Source organism: Micromys minutus, assembly GCF_963924665.1.
Source record: "Micromys minutus genome assembly, chromosome: 11".
Taxonomy (NCBI): domain Eukaryota; kingdom Metazoa; phylum Chordata; class Mammalia; order Rodentia; family Muridae; genus Micromys; species Micromys minutus.
Genome location: NC_137980.1, coordinates 18,494,011 through 18,519,417, shown reverse-complemented (window position 1 = coordinate 18,519,417; position 25,407 = coordinate 18,494,011). Strand labels below are relative to the sequence as shown.

General features: G+C 40.6%; 1 protein-coding gene across 1 annotated transcript in view; it reads right to left on the bottom strand.

Moving 5' to 3' along the window:
• The window catches only part of FAM169A (family with sequence similarity 169 member A), a gene marked incomplete at both ends in the record, with an annotated part of 31,195 nt that extends 17,940 nt beyond the window's left edge, over positions 1 to 13,255 (bottom strand). Inside the window, 5 exons of the mRNA XM_080924690.1 lie at positions 1,689 to 1,868; positions 7,591 to 7,762; positions 11,018 to 11,103; positions 11,714 to 11,813; positions 13,124 to 13,255. Of these exons, the coding sequence (XP_080780816.1) occupies positions 1,689 to 1,868; positions 7,591 to 7,762; positions 11,018 to 11,103; positions 11,714 to 11,813; positions 13,124 to 13,255 (670 nt within the window). The remainder of the gene's footprint in view (positions 1 to 1,688; positions 1,869 to 7,590; positions 7,763 to 11,017; positions 11,104 to 11,713; positions 11,814 to 13,123) is intronic.
• Positions 13,256 to 25,407: the final 12,152 nt, after the last annotated feature.

The window sequence follows — 25,407 nt, the reverse complement described above, 5'->3', positions numbered from 1 at the left end:
GACCTTTGCTCAATACATTTCAGACCTGGAGTAGTTTCCATTTTGGTTAAACATGCTTAGCCTATGTAATTCTCATTAAAAACAAACATTTGTCAAACCTGTCTAATCTGCAGACTGAGTACAAGGATAGTAGCATACTATTCTTTCATGTGAACACATTATGAGTATCTAGTGCAAACCACAGACTGAGCAGAACTGGTCATTGTCCAAACCTTCTCTCAAACTATAAAGCTATGTCCCTGAGTTTGGTAAGAAAGTACTTCCTGGAACAACAGCATTCTAACACAAGGTAACTCTCACACACCTGTAAATGGTCACCTTGACTGTCCTGCTTATCTCTTATCCCAAATGCTTGACAAAGAAGTTTTGGATTTCTTTTCAGATTCTTAATATTCGCCAACCTTAAATACAAAGCCACACCTTTGACTGCTGAGCATGTGTCAAAGGCATGGCTTTCACTCTTCCTCTTCTCCATCTCTCTCTTCCTAGCAGCTGCTGAGACTCAGGGTTTGGCAACTTGTGGTTTTTCTCTCAAATTCTCAAGTTTGGCTCTTAAGTTTCTTTCTGAGTCTGTTTTTAATTTTTTTTATAAATGACTAAGAACGTGTAAAAGGAAATTCTGACTCCTCAGTAACATGTGACTTATTCAATTTTATGCTTGAAAGACAGAATAAACTTGCAGAAAACAATTTAAAAAAACAACATTAGTGCTGCTACTCAGATACTGCAAACTATTTTTTGTGGAGAGCATTTTTGGCACCTCTGACCAGTTGGTGGCCAGAGTAATCATTTTTCAAGACACCTCGAAGCTGATCTTAGGCAGGAAACTGGCTTCTGTGCTGAGCCCTGTAAGGGCTAGAATTAAGCACATTTGCATCTGAAGTTCAGAGCAAATCACTTAGGATTGAAACCCTGGGAAGTACATTTGCATTTAAAGCTCCAAGAAAGTAGCTCCGGACAGGGCAGATTCAGTGGAAGTAGGCTCAGCAGTCTCTTTGTCTTCTGAGACCCCCTTTTGTCCATGATCTTCACACCTGGCCTCCAAGAGACATTTACAGGATCTTTGATTGTTAACTTACTTGTTCCCAGTCTTAGAACTGATGTTATCTTTCTGCATGTAATTAAAGTGGTTTATAAGAGGAATAATGAACAAGGCCTAGCTTCAGCCATGAGGTTGGCCTCAAGTCAGGCAGAAGTCATGCTGCAGCTTTAACTAACCATGTCTCCTTTTTCGTTCAATCTTCGCTGGGCTCTGGGAGAATCTGTTGGTTGTCAGAGCTGGCCTCGGACAATTTTTCTAATGCGGTTCTTTTACGTGTATGGGTGTTTTGCCTGCATTTATGTCTGTGTACTGCATGTGTATTTGCTGTTCATAGAGATTAAATAAATACATAGATAAATAAATAAGCTTTGGGGGAAAAAAAAAGAAAGAAGGTTTGCAAAAAAAATGTTACAAACTCCTTGGCATGCAATCCCAGAGCCTGGAGGTTAAGACAGAAGGACTGTTATTTCAAAGTCTACATTTAAAGCATTTAAAAAATAAAATAAAATTACACTTGTAAAGTTAAGTCCTAGAAAGTAAAAAGCTTCCACTCTCATTTAAAACTCATACATTTACAATATTCTGGAGAAATAAATTTTAGGTGACATCAAGTTTAACATTTTTTTTTCCAGCTCAGTCCACTTACCTGTGTACATGAGAGAAGACAGTGGATACCGTAAGCCAAGTGCATCTTCTGTAAACGAATCAACAAAATCCTCCAGCATATGAAGCCCCAAATCTTTTCCTCTATATTTCTTCCTTATAAACATTGTGTCAAGAACTGGCAGTTGGTAATTCTGAGTAAGAAATGAGGTGCATAAACTTCCTGCAGTAGTAAGAAAAAGCAAAGAATTTTACACATTAAGTTACATGTACATTCAGTAAATGTGAGTTAATATTTCTGAAAATAGTTTTTCCCTGCCAAGAAGCACACCAAAAAAAGTGTCTATTGTATAATAAAGTGTATTACAACTTTTGTTATACACTATAATGTCTGTGTGTGATAATAAAAATAGCTGTTATTTTATGTTTGCCAACAGCAAGTGATATAGGGCAGACAGCTTACTGGCATTTCATGACGTACATACCTGACTTTGACTATGTGGATGCTACACTCTCACTGTCTTCAGACTAACCTCCCTATCGCCTCCACAAACTGACACATCTAAAACCATGGGCCAAAAATAAATCATCTTTCAGTTGCTTTTGCTCAGATACATGGTCACAGCAACCAGTAAATCTGACTAGAACACTACACAAGGAAATGCTACTTGGTCCTAAGAAGAAATGAAGATTTGGAACTGGAGAGATGGCACAGCAGAGTCTGGGATTGGTTCTCAGCACCATATGATGGTTAACAAGCACCCATAACTTCAGTCTACCTCTGATCCCTGGGGGCACAAGACAGGCACATGATACACACACATACAAGCAAACAAAACAATAATACAGATATAATACATCTAATTTTTTCAAAGAAGTACCGATGTACACTACAATATGTTATATGAGACTTGGAAAAAAGACTATTAAACCAAAAAGAAAAAAAAAAGCTAGAGACAATCTACATACCATACAAACTAGATCAATAGATTAATGGCTGCAAAGGCTGGAAATGAGAGTGACTAATGTATACAGTACTGTATACAGATCTTCTTGTTTTGTAATAATAAAAATGATCTAAACCTGGTGAAAAACAATACATTTGAAATGAGTAAATTTTGTGGTAAATGAACATACAACTTATTTAAAATATAAACCAAGTAGCAATTTACACCTTTGATGTATACCATTTATAACCAAATTCTGCAGAGACAAGTTTGAAAAGTATGCTCCCTTAAATTTACCCATTTTCTCAGTAAATCGGCATTCATTTGCCCAGTTACTCTGGGCTGGAGCCCAGAACTCACCCTGGTTCTCTCTGTAGTCTACAGCAGCACATCAGAAACCCTGCAGCAGGATTAGCAACAACGCCCGGGGCCTTGTCCCTCTGCCCAGACCACAGCAGTGACCACAGGCCTTCCAAAGCGGTGTAGTTACTATGTCCTCAACCCTGCTGACATACTTTGTACTGGTGAGCTGTCATGAGCAGTTTCAGCTCACTGCGAAGCTGGCTCTGGAGGTCCCTCCCCATTTCAGACCTAAACATGCTCGTCTCAAGTATCCTCTAAGGAGGGCTGGAGAGATCTCAGCTGTTTAGAGCACTGACTGCTCTTCCAGAGGTCCTGAGTTCAAATCCCAGCAACCACATGGTGGCTCACAACCATCTGTAATGGGATCCGACGCCTTCTTCTGAGAGTGACAGTGAACTCAAACATAAAATAAATCTTAAAAAAAAAGTATCCTCTAAGGCCCCTTGTCTAGTCATGTGCCCCCACCACAAAGATGAACAAACAGCCCTGTGACAGAGAGGAATGAGAATAAAACAGCTTAAGGACAAAAACATCATGCTCGAAAAACAATAGAAAGGATAAACTATTTCCAACAGATGTTGCTAGTATTTATCCCATGATATAAGAATGCCAAGAAGCTGAAGTTCAGTCATGGGAAGTTCAACTCTGGAGAGAAGGCTCAACAGGGAGCTCCTGCTGACTGTCTCCTGTAGTCAGCTGCCTACTGTGAGCACCAGATTGGATGCTGTTACTGCTATCTGCTGGGAGCCTCACTGGGGAGCCTGCTCAGCCAGGAAACTCTGGATCTGGGCGCCTCAATGAGTTTCTAATGGATCTAATGACACTGCCTGTTAGCTGTTATTTATTCTTTTACTTGGAAGCCTCAGGTGACCAGGGTGGGATGACAGGGGAGACTTTCAGTTAAGAACTCTAGTTACCTGCCTCAATGGGGGCTTTCCCAAATGATTTCTGCTGTACATTTTAAGCAACTTTTAAAAAAGGTATTCTGCTATCTGCCTTGATATTTATTCTTACTGTGGTTTGTTATGTATTTTAGAAACTCACTCATTCGAAACCAATACCATGAGTAGAGATGAATTAGTTGTTTAGAACATCCATTCTTGCGAAGAACCTGAGTTCAGGTCTCAGCACCTATATGGTGGCTCATAACCATCTGCAACTCCAGTTCCACTGGATCTGACTCCATCTTCTGACTTGTATGGGTACCATACACATGATGCACATACATACATGCAGGCAAAACACTCAGACACATAAAATAAAAGATAAACAGAAAGCATGACCTAGTTTACTGTGCGTCACTCTCTGGATTAGAGAGAACACCTGCACACTCTGGGCACCCCGTACCTGGATTCCTAGTCTGCCTTGTACAGCGTGAAGGAGTTAGGCAGAGGTGGGCATCCTTTACTCTGCACTCAGGCAGCAGAAGCAAGTGGATCTCTATCTACAGAGAGTTCTAGGACAGCCAGGACTACACAAAGAAACCCTTGTTTTCTTGGGTGCAGGGGGTAGCAAGAAAGACAGTGTTTACCCTCCATCTTGAATCCCCTTCTTCCCTTCACCATGAAGCAGAATTCACTCTCTCTTTGGCCTAGAAACCTAAGATACAACCTTTACCCTCTCCAGATTCTATCACTCACTATATAAACTAGGCTTGGAAGCCATCTGCAATCTCTGAAGTATTCGAACCTGTTTCTCTACTTTCAGTTCCTGCCTGAGTCTCATACTTCCTCACCCCATCAGTTCATTCAGAAAACCTTCTCCTAATGCTCTATTTAAAATAGCTTCTCCTGCACCTTCTCTTTAACCAACTTGACTTTTTTCTTAACAACTATTTGTCTGCTTATTACCCTCTCTCCCTCTAAAATCAAGTTCCTCAAGTAGAAAGCTTGCAAAACTTTTACTATCCTCGATTTGTCCCTCTTATTCTTTTCCCCTACTCTTCCCTTCCCCCATCCCTCATCTGTATGTCGCCTAAAAATAACACAAATAATCGCACCTCAGTGATACTATTCAAGATCTATTAGCAAAACCCACCAGCCTATTCCGCCAGACCGAGCAGCTTCCTCATCTCACGGAATCACTTCTTTGTCCACCAAGAAGGTAGGTATTCCTTCACCATCCTAAAAGCACCTTTAGCATCTCATAAAAGTGTCGGCATGTGGATGTGAATGCCAAACTACTTAGGTGATCACTCGTGTTTTTAAAGTCAGTTAAGTGTTAGTTGTCTAAAAGAAGCCAGCTTAGGAAAACTTAGTAAGGGTCTAGTTTGGGCTTGAGTTTTTCCCCTCACAATAATCCAGAAATGTTTCAAGTTCTGACACTGTGCAAATTTTTAGCCACAGACTAAATTTTATTAATTTAAAACTAAGTAACTACTATTTGGCTTCAGACAGCTGAAGCTCAGACCCCGCACCAGGCAATGAACTCACTGCACTCTGTACTTTCTTCTTTCCAATGGTTCAGTCCCACATTTCTCGTCTACCCTTGTCAAAAACTCCGAGAGGCTGCACAGGGAGGTGATACGGTACGAGCAGTTTCTCTTTAAAGTCCACGCTGAAACATACTCCCCATTGTAAGCACACGCTTTAATCCCAGCACTCAGGAGAAAGAGGCAGGAAGATCTCTGAGTCTGAGGACAGCCTGGTCTGCAGAAACTCTGTCTCAAGAGTTAGGACCAGGTAGGACCTTTTAAGAAGTGATTAGGAATCTACACTCATGCATGCAGGATCAATGTGTCTATACTGACAACAGCCAATTTGACCCAGTTCTCTTGTGTGTTCTGTCTCCCACCATGATGCCTGTGTTACTTGGAACTCAACCAACAGAAAGCATCACCAGGTGAGTCAGCATACGTTCTTTGTAACTCTTTGTAACGTATCCTGTTGGTGGCCACTGGCATCAGAATATGGACTAACAGATGTAACTCAATTACCAGTCATGACTCAAATTTGGATAAAGACTTTAAATACAATGTTCTGTACCTAAAGTGAATACATTCTGAACAGTGTCACACAGCTGACCTAAAAGCACTGTATAATATTCAGCATAGCAATTATAAGATTGTTATAAAGACTGTCGAGTGGCTGGGAAAACAGATCAGTCAGTAAAATGCATGTCGTGCAAGCATGAGGACCTGAATTCAATCCCCATATTCACGGAAAAGAGCCAGGTGTGTCAGTACACATCTGAGAATTCAATCCCTAACTTCTACGTAAAAAGATCAGGCACAGGAGCAAATGCCTCAAATGCAGCTGCTGGGGAGATAGCAGCCAATCTAGCCAAATCAGTGAGCTCCAGGTTCAATGAGCAATTCTCCTCCAAAAAAGGTGAAGAGTGATTGAGGAAGAGACCAACATCAACTTCATGTACACACACACACACACAAACCCACAACTACCCTTAGAACAAAATTACTCTACATTAAAAAACAAGCTGTAAATCCCTCACAGCAATCTCCTTATTTCAAGCAAAATATCATTTCTAGTTTCCTGGATGTCACCAAAGACTTTGACCTCAGAATGAGCCTCCTTTTACCTCCCCAAAGCTGTGTGGTCCCCACTCACACTCCCAAATACTTGCTATAAAAAAAAAAAAAAAAAACACTCAACAAATGACTTTAAAAGACCTTTCACCTGACTGTGAATTTACTTAACAAAGGCTTTGGGGTCCAGTCCACGGGCAGGGCTCAAAAGGTGAAGGTACTTGCTGCCAAGCCTGACTAGGACCCAGAAGGTCCAAGGAGAGAACTGACTCCCCAAAACTGTCCTGACCTCCATACATGTGTGGTAGTGAACACACTCAACACACACACAAACACACACACACACACACACACACACACACACACACACTTCTAAGGAGGTTTTATGGCTAGCTGCAGGTGTATATTTTCCCTACTATGTATGTGGGAGGGAAAAAAGGCAAGAGACAGGGTAAAGGTATTTTTGTTTGTCTTTGGGACAATTTCTCACAGTTCTGAGCCAAAGGCTGGCATGAGCACCCAGTTCTACTACTGCCCAGCAGAGGGAGACAGAGCTCAAGAGTAAAAATACAATGAAGACTTGGCAGGTAGAAAGAATGGGTGGGAGGTGGGGAAATTGGTAGGAGCTGCCCAAGCTGAGATGAAGTAGAACTGACTACCAGAGCAGCAAGAGCAGAACCAGGTCCCAGAAGAGAAGGAACACTTCAAATGAAGAATGGCATACTCAGAATCAGCCTGACCTACAGAGTAAGTCCCTATCCCAAAAAAACAAAGCTAAAATAATATTTTAAGGATAGTAAGTAGAAATGACAATGCATGTAGGCTGTGTGTTTTTATAAGAAATACCAACAGTAGCAGAAATCAAAATAGCAACCTTTACATAAAAGAGCAGATACAAGGCTAAGAGCAAGGTGAAATGTCAGTCTTCTCTCTGCATAGATAGGAAGAAAGGCCTAAAGTCTGCTTTTTACTCTTCCACAGGCTCGTCTAGCAGTCCTCTCTCACGGGACAGTAGAGTATGACACTCCCAAGAAACCCAAAGTGCAAGCATCTCAATCTGCACTCTAGGGCTTGATTTAACAGGTACTGACAGAGCTGGGGGTCAAAATAAAGATTTCCATAACACAGTTTAAGTAACTTACAAAACTCACCTGTAGGCTTAACTGAATAAAAACCAATGGCCTCTCCTTTCTTCCACAGAATCTTAGCATAGTCAGTACTGCTATGACACAGGAATGGGATCTCATTCCTCTCCATTTCCTGCTTTCTATAAATAATGCGATTGAGAACATACAGAACCACTCTTTCTCCAAGAGTGCTCACCTACAAAGAGAGTCAGACAGCAGGCACAGCAGTTACAATATGCAGCTATGAGCAAACGCCAAGCACCTCGTCCCCAGTTCCCACAGCCCCTACAGTCATTCAGAACACTTCAAGTACAGTCAACACAATTTAAAAACATTCTATTATCACAGATCAAAGCTAATCATTTATAACAAAAACAGCCCATTCCCACAAACACACTCGATGCATGGGATAGTCCCTTGTAGCAAATTCTAAAGAGGGCCCAAGGCACACACTGTCCACATCTCACTCAGAACAGTGTCTTCATCACTCTAGCTGCCCAGATCCAAGGAGTGTGTGTAGCCCTAACTACTGCCTCCCACTACATACTCCACATCAATCCGCTCACCCCACTCCTGACCCTACATTTAAAAAATATTTTAAAAAACAAAACAACTCCCAGGAAACTCTCAGAACAATTACCTCATTTCATGAAGGCAGCCATAACCATGCCCTTGGGGAAAGCATTTCTCTCCTTTTTTCAGGTGAACAGTTCCTTTATCAGCCCTGTCTTTGTTCTAAATATACTCAGCCCTCCCACCCACATACCCCAATGCTAAAGCAGATGAGCAGGAAGTCTAGCTAGGCACTCTTGGGGCCCAGGATAAAGACAAGCCAGCTCCTCCTCCTAGAGCCACACCATCACCATCACAGGCACTACAAGACTACTCCAGCCTTCTGCTGTCAGTCAGCTTTCCCCACAGGCATCTCTAATGCCAGAAACAAGATTTCTGTTTGTAAAGTCTATTTTCTTCCAAGTCCCCTTAAAGGAAAAACAATCTTGTTGTGATTAGTTGTACAGAGAAAGAAAACTATTAACTACGTGTACACAGTACTCTAAAATAACCCTGGCAGGGGCTCTCCTGAGCCAAAAAATACAAGATGGCAAAACACCCTTACTCTACTAAATGACAAGTACTCTAAATGACACTTCTTTACATAGGACTAAGCAACAAAAACTCCCTCACACTGAGCTGGAACCTACTTCCCAGTGGCTATTCTTCCATATTATGCCACATTTGAAGACAGCCATGTTTTCCTCAATTTTATACCAATGCAACATAACTACTGAAGAACTAGATAAAGCCAGCTGAGACTAACTTTGGAATCTCCATCCTCTGTTGAGTGCTTCAGATCCTCTATGTCTGTTCATACTTGGCATACATTTATTACAAACACTGAAGATAGTGTGGAGCTAATGTGAATTTGCTTTATAAATCCAAGGCTTCGTTTTACTTCCAATTAACTAAAGTCAAATCTTTCAGACACATGCTGCTGTTTTAGTTTGAGGTTAGTGGTGTGCATGTATATCTAATCTTTCTGAAACATACACATGTTGCCTTCCACCTATTCCCATTTAAATTTATTTGTTCCCATTTATTCTTTTACAGACAGTGTCACAAAGCCAAGGGCAATCCTGAATTTACTGTGTTGCTGAGAATGACCCTGAATTTCTAATCTTCCTGTCTCCACCTCCCAGGTGCTGGGATTTACAGACATGGCATCACACCCTCTTTATATGGGGCTAGGTATCAAAACTATGCATACAGGGCAAGCACTCTACCAATTCAGATACATCCTAAACGTTGGTGATTTGAGTAAGAAATGTCACCTAAAGGCTCACGTCATATAACATTTGGATCCCAGATGGTGGCACCATCCTGAAAAGCTTAAGTGGTGTAGCTTTTCAGGAAAGTACATCACAGGTGACAAGCTTTAGACAATATAGCCTTGCCCTATGTCCAGTTGCTGTCTCTGCTTAGTCCTATAGCTCAGGATGTAACCTCTCAGCTTCCTACTCTGGACACTGTGTAGGCTGCTGTCATGTATCCCTGTCATAATGGACTCCTATTTCTCCTGGAACTATAAGCCCAAATCAACTCTTCCCTCTGTAAAGTCACAGTATTTTACCACGGAAAAATGGCTAACACACAGGTTCCATCTTTGTTTCTGGATTCTGCTTTTCAGAGATTAGTTCTCTCATTCAGCGTGGGGACATGGGCAGGGACATAGAAAATAGGTAAGCACATCATCCGTGTTTTCTAGGGGACTGGCAGTGTGACTTGATGGCCAAGACAAAAATGGGGGGAAGTCTGGCAGCATCAGCCTGCGGACCTCCAGCATATAACTAAGCATAAATCTGAGGCCCCAGGTAAAAATCTTACTTTTACCACAGCATATAAAGCAGAGGAAAATAAGGTCTAAAACAAGCATGTCATCTGCTCATTGTCATGAGTTTATAAACAACTGTTATTTCCTCCTGTGGCTTTACCACCTTTTCCCAATTAGCCAGAAACTGACCAGAATGGCTGATCTTCCTGCACGTTCCCTCAGAGTTTCCTACTCCTCAAATATAGGTGATGCAGTCATGAGGATACGAAGTCTAACTTTTGGTATTAAGTTGTTCTCTTTCCCAGTCCATATCTGGAGGGCACTCTATTTACTTGTCCTCTGTCCTTTAACCCTCATTTAGATGTCCTCAGTCACATTTCAGTTCTGTGGGATACTTCCTCTATGTACATTTCCACCATCAGAGCTGATACCTTACACACTTGCACACCTAGCTCCACATCTATGGCTTTATACGTGTATTAAATCCTTCTTCCTCTATAGAGAAAGGTTAGGCAGCTCTACAAAGGCTGGCAAATATCCAGATGTGCACTCTCCCAGCTTCTATAAGATGGGCCTCTTATTGTAGAATCTAAAGGCATATTCAAGAATAAATACAACATTCAGAAGAAATGATGCTTGGTATATTATTCTAAGACTTCTTCCTTTCAATAATAAATATAATATCCAGAAGAAATAATACTCATATTTTACTCCCCTAAAATTCTTTCCCTTTGAGTCTGGTGTCTCTCAGAGTTCCACACTCAAAAGAACAGAAACAAGAACAGGCAATATAGCCTATCCGAGATGTCAAAATCTGGCAGGCCTCTTTGTTTTTTCTAATTCATGTGGTTCAACTGCAACTACACCACGAAACCAGCTTCTCCTCCACCACTAAAGCTCAGAAGCTTAAGTAGAGGCAGCTTCTGTCAGCTAGCCCAGAGCTCATTCTCCTTCTCAGCTAGTTCTCAGGAAAGACAGAACTCAGAAACAGAGGAAGCCCAAATGAGCCCCTGCTTTCAGCAGAAAAAAAACCCAGATCAGTGCAACTTGGTTATATGAAAACGGGAACAGTCAAAAACTACCACTATTTACAGGAATCACTGAAGGACATGATCTTATTACCTGCTTCAGCCCCTCTCTAGAAGGTTCAGATGTTTTCACAATATCATCAATGGCCCACCACTGACCAACAAGGTAAAGTGCCACAGCTAAAATAGAAAAATGGCCATTAACATTTAAGTCTAAAGGGATAAAAGAAGCAATACTGCTTCTCAATAAGGATTATATATACACACAATAAAATACACCATTCTTGCTTGCTTTCCTTCTCAGTCATGTTGAGAATCAAATCCAATCCCTGTCACATCCAGATAAATCTCTACCTTCACAGCTATATCCCTTCCTCCCTAGACCCTTGACCCACACTTCCCACCTCTATTTTCAAACCCACTGCATTCATTAAAGGTTTGATTATATGCAATTGAGAATTACATTGTTCTAAAACTAAAATTTGAACGTTTTTACACAAATTCTTTTGTGTAAAGTAAGTTTTGAAATAAATTTCTCATAGTTTAAATTCAAGTCCCTCAATTTACAAAAACAAAGCAAAGACAAGACCTGTAAGTGAGGGGCTGGAGAGATGGCTCAGCTGTTTAGAGCACTGTCTGCTCTTCCAGAGGTCCTGAGTTCAATTCCCAGCAACCACATGGTGGCTCACAACCATCTGTAATGGGATCTGATGCCCTCTTCTGGTGTGTCTGAACACAGCTACAGTGTACTCACATACGTAAAATAAATATCTCTTAAAAAAAAATAGACCTGTAAGTGAGTCCTCAGGCGCAAAGAGAGCAAGGATTTTCTGGGTCTGATGGCCGCCATAAAGAGGCACAAAGCCCACATTTGACAGGCTAACAGGAATCTGAAACATAAGATGAGTCATGATTAGTGGAGAGTTTAATGAAAATGCATGACAAAAAATCCCAAAGGATTTACCAGAATTTAAACTAATTTCCCATTTATTTTAAGATACAGCTTCATTTCATAGGAGGTAATATCTGTAGTCTCCCCTAAAACGAATAAAATCAAAAAGCAACAATGAAAGCAAGCTTCTCTTTTGCAAGAATTTTATTTTCTTGGGGAAAAAATGAAAATTTGTTTTTAATATTCCTAGACACTGGCCATGCTACTGGGTCAAAGCAAATGTCACTGCAAAGCCTACTATAGTGTATTATCATTAGACTTCACATGTGGGACATATTTCATTTTCTAGTAAAAGAACCTGGTAGGGTACACAGATGCTTCATCAAGACACACGCAATCCTTTCAAAGCCAGTTTAGAGAATTAGAAAACACTGGGGCTGAAAAAGCTGTTAAAAACTCTTTCCATTGGGTAAGAGAGCTCAGGGGTAAAAAGGTGCCTGCTGCCAAATCCAGAGTTTAATCTTCAAGTTCCACATAGGAGGAGAGAACTAACTAAAAGCTGTCCTCTGACTTCCACTCATGCCCACACACACACTAACACAACATTTCAGTTCTTTAAAGTCATCATCCCAGACGCTGTGAGGCCTTAGTGATAATAACAAGTCTGGCCACTTCAGTTCTTAGTGAAATTTAAATGATCCCAAGTCTCAAAGTAACACAGCTTAATGACTAAAATTTTTATTTTTCAAAATTGCAAAATTTTCAAAAGGAAGATTATGGCCACAAAAATCTATTTGTGGAGTCTTCCTGCTTTTTTTGTAATTAAAATTAACTTCTAAATTCACAAAATGTAAACTCAAAGTATATTTAAGTGACATCGCTTCAACATGTATCTTGTCTTAGCAAAATTGGTGAACTTACCTGTAACCCAGCACGGGGCTGGGAGACAGACAGACCCTAAAGGCTCACTATCTAGCAAGCCTACCTGAAATGACAAACTTCAGGTCTGGTCAAAGACCATGTCTCAAGAGAATAAAGTATAAAGCAATAGAAGACATCTAATGTCCTCCTCTGGCCTCTGTATGCACATGCAACAATGCACACACTCATATACATGTACACTCACTCACACACACACACACACACACCAAAACCCTAATTTGCCATTCAATTTGTTAATATTGTTTAATTGGTATTAACATTTTACTTTTAGATTTCTGGTAATTATTTCAAGATAGATTTTTTTTTAAGATACTGATTTCATATGTAACTGGACAGGTTGATAAAAATCAATGCAGAAAGCCTTACCGTAATATCGAGAATAGAAAAACATTCTGGATTTTCAGGGTCCCCACACCTTAAGTTGCAGAGGTAATCCTCAGCAGAATTTTCCAATTCCTCATGTGTGCAGTTATCCAGCAAATCCACAGGGAAAGCCATTGTCTAACAAACATGGAACAGCACACTTAGAATGGATGGCTTCTCTTCTTACTAAAACAACACCCAAACCTACTGTATTTCACTAGTAAGAGACTTCTATTTCACTTTGTCAACACAGTTTAGCTTCAGTCTGTTGATTTAGGCACTCATGCCAAGAACTTTCTAGTATTATTCATTTATATTCACAACGGGCAATAAAGCCAGACACAGTGGCTCACACCTATAATCCAAGCACTGAGACTGAGGCAGAACTGTTCAAGAGGTTGAGAATACTCTGAACTACACAGAGTTCCAGGCATACGATACCTTGTCTCAAGGCAACCACAAAAAAACAGGCAATGGAGCATTCACGGTTACTTCATAAATGTTTAGAGCTGTAAGACATATGCTCACACACATCAAGTTATATGTATACATATACCCTTTACATAGCCTGCAACATAAGTCACTATAAAACAAGAGGTGGGATTAGAGAGATGGCTCAGCAGTTAAGAATACTTGTTGCTCTTGTTAGAAAAAGACCCTCAAGACCAACTTCTCAGCACAAAGGAGATTTATTTGCCCCAGAGGGTCAGAGGACAGAGAATAGGAGATAGAGGGAAAAGGATAAGGAAACAAGGGAGAAGGAGGAAGGATATTTGTTCTGGAGAGGACAAAGAACTGCCTCTGGATAGAAGACAGACATGTCAGATAGCAAAACCGTGGCTTATAAAAGTATAAGGAGAAACTCTTATGTTAAGATGAAGTGTTTACTTTTAACTGGGCATGTTACTTATGTGAGCTTTTGATACCACAATATTTGATATTTGGACTTTGGTAGTCAATCTCAGGAAGAGGAAGTGGCCAAATAAAATAGACCTTGGGACTAGCTTAGTAATGTAAGCTAAGGATTTTTAGCAAGGGGGAGGTTTGGGGGAGAAAGGGAAATCCTTCTAGAGCCAAGCTTATGCTCAAACTGGCCAGAGTCCCTTCAGCTCTTATGGAGGACTTGGGTTCAGTTTTCCAGCATCCACATCAGCTCACAACCATCTATCACTCCGGTCCCAGGAGATCCAGCGCCCTCTTTTGACCTCCACTGGCATCAGACACTCATGTAATACACATACATACATGCAGAAAAAGCACATACATACATAAAATAAATAGATCTAATTTTTGTTTTTGTTTTTTTAGTCTTAAAAATACATGGGGCAGGTGGTGGTGGCACACAGCTTTTAATCCTGGCCTTGGGAAGCAGAAGCAGAAGCAGGTAGATCTGAGTTCAGGGCCAGCCTGGACTACAGAGCCAGTTCTAGAACAGTCAAGGGTGTTACAGAGAAAAACAAAAACAAAACAAACAAAAAAACAAAGAAACTTTCTGAAATGACAAAGATGTTCCACAACTAAATGTTAGGTCCACAATTTAATATATATTTTAAAAGTCAAGCTAATTGTAAAAAAAAAAAAAAAAAAAAAAAATCAAACCAAGAAATAAAAACACAAATTCAGTTCCACTAATAAACCTACAAACCTGTTTAAAAAATCTTCATGCACACACCCAAAACTTGCTTTGAAAGAAAATTTAGAAAAGACAATACTTACAACAGCAAAAATAAGATTAAACTTATCAACAATAGGGTAAGGGGTCTCCCTAAAAATGGTTTAGTATAATCCAAAATAATGAAAATACCTTTGTCATTTTTCTTGGACCTACTTAAGTTGATTAAAGTTAATATGAATAAGCAAACAAGCAAAATAGCTAGGAAACCCTTAAAAGTCAGAAATACAAACACTTCCATAATTGCAGCATGAAACAGTCCCATAAATGCAGACTTGCAAACCAAGGAAATTATAACAACCCTCCATCAGTGGACCAAGAATTTGTTCAAACAACTCTTTCATAGTCTTATGATTAAACAGAACGTTAACTTTGCTGACTTTTTAACTTAGAACTGAAATCTTTACTAACTCACCACTGCTTTTGTGAGAAATACAAACATAACTGTACCTGCCAGTGAATGTTGTGGGTCTTGTTTTGGTTTTGGTGCAGGGTAGTCTACCGTATACAATTTATTTACCCATTCTACTGCTGACAGACAACTGGGCTTTTTTCAGTATTTAGCAATACTGAGTAAGTCCACTGTGAGAAGCCCTACAGACTCTTCTGTGAGACACAGCTCTCTGTCAGGTCTACCCAGGCATGCTAATTAATCCCCTATAACAAGACAAGCAGGTCTTATATCCTAATGTGATGCAACAAGAAATCTATCCAAAGGTAACCAGTTCATTAACAAAATATATGGGAAAAAACACCAAAATACAATGTTAGCCAAGTTCGAAGTGTGAGTTTCCTCAATAAATATGTGTGTGGTTTTGGAGTTTGCAGGGGGAAAAGTAGAAAATAATATAAATTCAAAAATGTAAGCAACAAACCTATACTGTGTATTCTGTAGAGCATCCTGATCACGCTAAAATGTTCAGTACAAAGTACAACTGTGGGGCACAGCAGCAGATGCGTGTTTAGGAGCCTGGCCGTCCTTCCAGAAGAACCAGACTGCATTCCCAGCACTCACAGGGTGGCTCATAACCCTTCTGTAACTACCAGGTCTAGGGGATCTGACACCCTCTTCTAGCCTTTACAGAAACCGGAAAGGCAGTGCAGAGACAGGCACGCAGACAAAGCACTCATACATTTTTAAAGAAAATAATAAGATGACCTATGACTACTACTGAGCTACCAGTTCTTAAAGAGGTGAGCCGTAAGCTTTTTCAGCTCTTAATGTATTTAGTGTAAACATCCATACCATGGCTTGTGAGCAGAGGTAAGGACAGCCTGCTTTTAGAGACTCAGTTGTGCCCTTCGCTCTGTGGTCCCGGGGAATAACCTCAGGGATTCAGCAGGGTATCAGGCTCTTTGACTCACTGAACAACCTGATCCTACCCAACCCCATTTTTATTTATGCTAAATCAAAACTAGAAAGCCTACCTAACACTTATTAACAAACTCCTATGGATTGGCTTGTTGGCTTTGTTGAGGGTTGGGAGGATGCACCGTGTGGGCCTGGCATGTCTCTGGAGCTCAGAGAACAACTGGCGCGAACTGTTTTCTCCTCCAGCAAGTAAGTCTCACCCTTCAGGTAGTCGGGTCTCACAGCAACTGCTTTTTGCCTGCTGGGCATCTTGCTAACCCCTCAAATTCAATTATTAAAAAATCATAAAAGGATTTTAAAAAATTAACAGGACGTTCTATTCCCATCACTACCAAAAATGGAGGGTAAAGGGAGGAAAGGCATGGAGAGATCACCAGAGCTGAAGATCAACTGTGGGCCGATCCTCCTGTACTGACGTTCATTTCACCCAATTTCATACACACGTACATAGCTACGAGAGACATGTAATAACAGTGATACGTAGCTCAATATTCTAAATTCTTAAGATATGATAAGGATGCATAATATTTTACCACTACCTGAAATTTGGTCTTAATGTATACCACTATGTATACATTAAACTGAAAACCTAACTTTATGTTTACATTTTTAATAAAACTGATTTTAAGAATCAAAATCTGTAAACAGAACACTTAAATTCAATCCAGAGTTAATAAATATAAATGTCTAAAATTCCCATTTTAGAGAAAGCAAGAAAAGATTGTAAAACTATTTTAAAGTAACATCATGAGATTCCCAGACAATATTGAGGAGAAAACAAATCCTATGATTTTTCAGAGCTGCCAACCAGAATTAGTATAAACAAAATAAAATACTAGCTCTTCAGTAACAGCTTAATTTAGGCAATCTTTTTGTGTGTCACAAACTTAAAATGTAAAACATAAACTAGGGAAATACCTTATGCTGCATATAAAACCAGGTGAGAAGCCTTGGGCTGGCTGAGTGGGAGGAAGCGACTTTGAGGCAGTGAAAGGGAGGAAGAGGAGGCCACCAAGTGCTGTACTTCATGGTGCCCGCTGTAACTCGCCTCTGGTCAGAGGCAGAAGGCATAGGACTGACCTAGGAAAACTCGTTCCCCTTTACTCTTAAGCCTGTCTAGGGTAGACTTTTAAGTTGAAATGTAACTTCAGGGTTTGATCTCATTGTCAAATGTTATTCCTTTACTTGTATACAAAATTTTATTAACATAGGAAACAATCCTGTTTCTCAAGTTTGGCAATTTAGATATTCTCAAACTCACAAGCACAAAAATACCAGGAAAAAAATACTAATGACTACAACTTATGAACAGTTTTACAACTAAATCCATCACAAGTTTTAATACGAAAAAAATAAAAAATTCTCTACCTCTAAAGATCTAGTAATAATTAAACCCATCATTGGTTTTAGTGTGAAAATAATTCTTTAACTCTAAGGTCTAACACACACATATATCCCACCTTCCACAACGCTCCTGTGTTTCTAACTCTATCCTTACACTCACTGCTTCTCTTTTTAGCCATCATCAATGCTAAACTTAGGAAACCCTGAGATGTGTTTCCTACTGTAAAGGTAGTCTTACATTTAACACATTTATAGCTGTCATAATTCGAATGTTCATATGAGCATCATTTCAAAGTATCTCCTAAATCTCTAAGGTACAGAGTCACATCATTTTAATAGTGAAAGAGAGTCACATGACCAGTACCACAACATTAGTAAAGCTCAAAAAATAAGAACCCAGGCAACAAAATACACCTCATAATTCCATTATAAATACATTATTATTTTCATTCAATATGCATTCACACAAGTATTTTTCAGTTCAATTTTTGTTAAGTTGTAACTATTTCATAATTTAATATTTTATACACATATTACACTAGGAAGAACACTAAAATTGAAATTCTGTGACCCTGGGTCAGCCCTACCAATACCTTTACAGTCAAAAACAAGTTACTTACTGTCTTTAGGCTTCTACAATGGCATTAGTAATTCGATGCAACCGGAAAGGCTAATTAATCTTAAAGACCTTTGAAATCTCTAAATTCTTAGAACTAGACAAAGGAAAAATCTTAGTGGATGACTTAGGATACATAAACTACAGGCATCATAATGCCTCTGCCCCACTAAAGAAAGTGAGAAAGGAAGAGAGGTGGGGGAGCGATGACAAATCCCTGGACTCTCTCTTGTGTGTAAGCTTCTGTTTGGTGTTATGTAACTGCAAAGCTGTCAGGTCAAATTATGTCAAGTACTTCAGGCTCTGTCCATGTAAGGCCTAAACAGTCTACATGACTGAGGAAGCTTAATGGAGCTGTAAGCCAACTAACTAGCTCATTAAAACGGACACAGAATGGACAGTGAAGTGTAAAAGTTGTCCAAATTAATTCATAAATTACTGTTATGCTAGGGAATCCTGGCCAAGCTGTACAGAAACATAAGCAGACCTATCACAGAAGAATCCCAAGATCAGCCCCAGACACTCTGCCTCTACCTCTCAATGATTTCACCCTTCCCTTAGATTTGTTTTCTTGTTATTTATTTTTTGTAAGACAGGGCTTTCTCTGTGTAGCCCTGGTTGTTTTGGATTCGATTTTGTAGTCTAGGCTTTCCTCAAACTCAGAGATCTACCTGCTTCTGCCACCCAAGTACTCAGATTAAAGGCTTGTGCCACCATGGCTGGTCTTCCCCTGGACTTATAACTACTGACAGAATGAAGGTTCCTAGGCAATACGCAAAGGCAGAGGAGAAAAAAGATCTATCAGTGATGGCTGCTAGTTGACTGCACTGTAAAAACTGAGAGAAACATATTTTGTTCCAGAATTACCACATGATTTCCACAGGCTTCCGCTACTGATTGGGGGCTTCTAAGAAGCAGACCCTAAGTCAAAGTACAACTATATCTGATGTGGAAGAATTCTAAGAGAAACAATATCTCAAGCCATCTAAGTCATGACCCTGTCCTGACTCCCACGATTTCTTCTTCAAGGACACCTCAGGTTTCCAGGCACAAATTAGTAATAGTAACACTGTTTCAACTTCACACAGAAAGCCAGTTTCTCACCCTGAGAGTCTTTACTCCCTTTTCTCCCTAATTTCTATCTCTAACCAACACAAGCCCTGTACTACATTACCTCAACAGATCTCTTTGCCTCACATTTTTTTTCTAGGCCCATGTCCTCCATAAGCCCTAAGTCCTAGATGCCCTGGACGCATCCAAACACCCACTTTCCTCTGAGAGCCCAGAAGCTGAGTGGGCCAATAATGAAGTAACTGGAAAGGCTACACTACCCAAATCTGAGTGGTCCTCGGCAGTGCGCAGCAAGCCCTTTCTACTCCCTGTAAAAGATTTGCTCACATTGGGTAAGGACCACCTCTAAGTTTGTAGGTGGATGGTGAAGATCTTAAGTAGGATTTATACCTGCTGCCTCCAATGTTTGTATTACAAACCTTACAATACACATCGAATGTTCATTTGACAGATAAACTAAAAACACAATTTCCTTTTCAAGGGCATACAATTAGTAAGCAACAGAGGTAAGGGACTCCAGTTGATGTCTGCTCTTTCAATGACAATAGAGTACCAGTTCTAAAAGCATAGGTCACAGTGTTGGGGACCCCAAGAGTATCTATCAGGAAAGTCTTAAATATAAAAACTCTTCTCAAAAGTTATTTTTAGAAATATTCTAACTAAAGGTTTAATTCTCCCTTCATGTGCAGAAAAATTCTTGGAGCTTAAAAAAAAATCCATTTAAGCATGAAAGAACTGGCATTCTGTATGCTATGGGGTCTACACTGGCAAAAGCCATGTGCCCTGGAGCCAAACTGACAGAGTTCAGTTGTGTGACCTGAGGCAAATACTGAAGCTATGGAGCATGAAGAGGAAAAGGCCCTCCACTGGGGCAGAAGTAAACTGTGACTGGCTGCTGAGCAGATAAACACTTGCATTCGTTCTGGGCACCCTCCTTGGCTCCGTGTAGCTGCCTGTGATTGGCTACTAGGGAGGGTGAAGCTGGAGGACCCCTTGAGCTCAGGACCTTGAGGCCAACTCACTAGGACTAGGCAACACTCTCACTCATAACAAAGTTTTATATCTAAAACCAGAAAAGTCACAGGTAAATTATAACTAGTATGCCCATAATCCACCAGGGCTAATCAACTAATACAAAGTATTTTTAAAGCTAAATGCATAAACACTGGTAAAGAACATGAACAGAATTTTTAATGTAAAAAAATTATCACCAAAAAAGTCAAAATTTCTTTTTAAAAGCCTACCTCATATGCATTTTTAAAAGTATGACTAGTATCATATGTATAAATGTATACACAAAAATCTGAGAATACACATTGTATTGTTGACAGTATTGAATCCCGACGAGGACCCTAAGGAAGAACACACCAGACCAAGATGGCATTCAGAGCCTCCTTCTTCTGCAGGCTCACTGTGGCTCAGCCTCTCTTGGACGTGTGTGGTAGCAGGCTGTCTCCACTCTGCCTCTAAACAAGGCGGAATATGAACCCGGGAGCTCTGAAGTGGGAGCACAGCGGGACTCGATAGCTGAACGAAGACTAAAGGTGTCTGAAAGGTGCTGAAGTCAGCACAGCACTAAATGACCATCCTCGAGGGAGCCTGACAGCTCCTCCTTACTCACCCTGCACTATGAACAAGATACACAGAAGGCTTCTCACACTCCTGACACATTTCAAAGTTCAACAATAACTTAACAAATGACAGAAATACATAAATGATAATAAGTACAGAAAGACACGAACTGCAGCTGAGGCTTCCACTTAAATACATGCTGTACTATTAAGTACCTACCGTATTTGCCTCTAAGACAACAGCAACTCCAGTGCTCCATGACCAGATTACAATCTCACCGAAACAATTAACAAAGCACAGAGAAAGAACTTAAAGGAATCCCATAAGACAGCATCCATTTCAATATTAAATCTCAGACTTTGTTTTATACCTGGCTTCTTTACCATGTAATCACAACTGACTATTTTGGGATTTATTATTTTGCTAAGGGTTCAGCATAGCCTCCAAGACTAGTTCTATAATACAGGATTGCAAACAACACACTCAGTGCTGCCACCATCTTTAACATAAAATACCACAGACATTTGTCTCATTTAGAAAAGATTGCCTTAAATGTAAAGAAACTTATCTAGTTCACAAGAGAAACAAAAAACACAATGCTTCCTTTTGGCCTATTTATGGACTACCACAATCACCACCATCTCCCAATCCTACTATAATGTTTGTGCTAAATGGCTATCGAGAAGTGTTCTCCAAAGCCCAGGGGTTAAAGGCTTGGTAAGTGGCCTGAAGCACCACTGGGAACTAGTGGAACCTGTAAGGAGCAGGTTCTATGGGGAGGAAGTTGCATCACTAGAAGTGTGGGTGCCTGGAAAGAAATAGTGAGATCCCAGCCCCCTTTTGTTTGCCCCAATTGCCAAAGGTAGGCAGCTCTGCTCTACCAATGAGGTACTACCTTACCACATGCCCAAAGACAACAGTTAAACAACCACTGGGAACCTTTAATGCTGATTAACTCCTTCAGCCACAGTGATATGCTTACACATCTAAGTAGCGCAACCATGGACTCCCACTCTGTACAGATATTTGAAACACAACAGTCTCGGAACCACAGCCTGGGCATTTCCCTTCCCTGTCCTGGCCTCTGCAGTCTTCATTTTGGAGTCATAGTATGTGGTAGTTTGTGTTCTCATGCTAATTATGCTACCCAAAAACCTGTTTGTAGTGTCATGTACATAGGACTAAAGGAAGCCTGTACCCTTTAGTTTTTAGTTTTTGGTTTTTGACTGGTCAATAAAGTTATTGGCAGCCAATGACTAGGCAGGTAAACAGAGGTGAGACTTTTAGGATTCCTGGGAAGGGACCAAGGTAGGAAGAGGGGAGTCCACCATGATGAGGGCATAGGAAATGGACCACACTGGAAAGACGAAGGAGGGAGAAAGAGCCAACATATCGGTGCAGGGGAGAGTGGCTGCAGGAGGGCTGCCCAGCAGAGTCCAGGGCAGCAAAGGTGGAATACAGATTTAGTATTAACTCAGGACTATCAGATGGGAGTATGTGCTGGCCACTCAGAGATAGGGAGTGGCCCAGCATTGAGTTGTTTAAGGTATTTAAAATATAAGGCTGTGTCTTTTGGGAATCCAGAACATTGGGGTAGTAGTATGCACACAGCAACTGGGAGTTTAGAGCAGATTAACTTACTACCGCTACAACAGCCTACGTATATGCCTGCTCATACTGCCCCTTGCAAACACACAAGGGATTATTTAACTAAAAAAAATATTTGCTCACTTCTCACTTATAGCAGGGTCATATGAGGGAGGTCAGTGGTTAACAACACTGACTGCTCTTCTAGAGGACCTGAGTTCAAATCCCAGCAACCACATGGTGGTTCACAACCATCTGTAATGGAATCCAACACCCTCTTCTCGTGAAGACAGCAACAGTGTACACACACACACACACACACACACACACACACACAAGATAAATCTTAAAGAGAAAGAGAGAAACTCCCAGATAGGAGCCAGAAAGCAGAGAAAAAGGCGAGTACTTGGGAATTTATCAAAGCAGCTAAACTACATACAGACAACCCAAAGCAGAAATGCAGGAAGTAAACTGAGGTAGACAAGAGCAGACTATCAACACTTAGTCAGTGTTCTACTGCTGTGAAGAGACACCATGACCATGGCAACTCTTATAAAGAAAGCACTTAATTGGGACTGGCTTACAATTTCCTCCTGGCTGCACACAGGAAGACATGGTAGTTTAGAGTTCTTTATCCAGATCTGAAGGAGCAGGCAAGAGACAGACACTGGGCCTGGCTTGGCTTTCGAAAGCCAGAGCTCACCTCCAATGTTACACTTGTGTAGTGTGTAGTTTTTGCTACTCCACTTCGTGTCTGTATTTCATATATTTGAATGCTTGGTCATTAGGGAGCGGCACTCCTTGAGAGGGATTAGGAGTTATGGGCTTGTTGGAGGAAGTGTATAGGGGTGGTCCTGATGCTCTGATCAGGAATCTGCGTGTGAATGCTGAAGGCCCTGTTGCCCAACTGGTTTTTATTTGATTAGCACCAGTCCAGGAGCCACCTGGATCCATGGATGGAAGGAAGACAGACAGACAGGCAGACACACACACACAAGCTTATTTTTAATATGGTTTTTAGGTCAATGGCTGGACACTTCTAAGCCTCCTGCAGCTAATGTGCCCTTATCTTCACTCCCAGCTCAGCTCTAATTCTGCCCTCAGCTTAGTTTAGTTTCTAATCTCCCACCTGCTACCCAGGCCCAGTCAAGGAAGTGGCCAATGGCCACTCTATTCAAGATCTACATGGCTGGATGCTCTCTTTCCCTCTGAAGCTTGGCGACTCTTCCTTACTCCTCCTGCATCTGCTAGCCTGTCTACAGGAACCTGAAGTCCCATCTCTTCCGCCCAGCCATTGTCTGCTAGCATCTTTACTGATGGATCAAGACTGATCCAATAATTTCTAATGTCTGTTCTAATTAGAACTTGTCTACACTTGCTTACTTTCCTTCAGAACACTAGAGCTTGCTGGGAAATAGGAGCTGGGAAAAAAGAAAATCTGGACTGTGTTCTCAATTTTTCATTTATAATTCTTTTTAAGCTCAGAATGCACTTGCCACTTACACTGTACCAGGCACTGTGCTAAACATATTACCACATCTGTTTCTCAAAATGACCCCAGAGGCAGGCACTTTAATGTACATGTTCCAGATGAGCCTTAGGCCTGCATGATAAGCAAGCTCATCAAGGTCTCACAGCTGGGTTACTAGGCAGGCCTTCTACAGAAGGCTTTAGCTTGCTGGCCAGGTTCTCAGGGCAAAACAAAGGCCAGCATAGACCACAATGTACCTAAATGTGATACAATTACTAAAGACCATAATAAGCACATTACTTAATCATTCCTAATAAGTTAATTTTTTAAGCCTTGCACTGTAGGCTTTTTGTTTTGTACACTGTATTCGGAATTTGTAAATGGTTACAACACAATTAAGAAAAGAAGAAACACCTTAGCCAGAGGTTCTAACTCAGCTGGCAGGATATTTGACTAGTACATGCAGAGCTCTGGTTGCAATCTTCAGCACTACTTAAGTGGATCTGGTGGCACACATCTGTAACTTCTGCATGTGACTAGTACAAACAGAAGAGTCACATGTTCTAAGTCATCCTCAGTTACACAGCTAAGTTGGAGGCTAACCTGGGTATTGTGTGCAAACATAACATAATGTAACACAACAAAATAACACACACACACACACACACACACCTCTCTACTCACCCAAGATAGGGAGCCCACTACAGACCAAAGTATGTATACTGGCAAAGTCCAAATGGGTTAACCCATGAGTTTTGCCAGGCTTAGTTATAGCAGCATGAATGACTCAAAGATAGCTGCATCAGCAAAGCACCCAGCAGCATGGTGACAGCTCACAAAAGCCAGCAGGAAACATGGGCCCCAGTGCACAGATTGCAGGCAGTTCACCAGGTTGGAAATTTTCTTTTCAGGTAGCCCATTGGTCCAAACCTCTTCCAAGGAGCTCAGCTGGTCTCTTTCTTCTAGGCAGTTAGCTAGTCTGGGCTACTTTCAGTCTGCTTCTTTTGATGCTGCTCCTTGTAAGTTTTTGTTTTGTCTTAACAGTTTTCTCTGCAGCTTGGCTTGTCTAAGAGGGACAGCAGTCTTTTTTGTTTATAGATACTTGTGGAAAGTGGGGACTGGTGAATCCCATAGGTTTCAGGAACTTCTTGAGGCTATTTTGAGTTGTTGACTTTCTATCTGAATGAGCTTCCCTGAAGAACAGACTATTTCTCACCTAGAGGAAACTGCTATGTAACACTGGGCTACATAAGTCTACTCCACCCCTAAAACGAAGTAAAATAATAAAGCTATATATTTTAAAGTAGAAGTTAAAAAACTGACAAAATAAAATGTTTACCAATTACTTCCTTAGTAAGTTATTCAAAATAGAGCTAAGGGGGGAAAATCAGATTTGCTAAAATTACATTATAATCTTTAAATTATCCACTGCACAAAAAAAAAAAAAGGAGAGAAAAATGAAACTCTGAGAGTTGTGTAATACTATATTCAGTATGAACCACACCAAGTTGAGGGCGTGGGGGTTGCCAGCATATATGTGTATGTGTGCATATCACATGTATGCCTGTGCCTGCAGAAATCA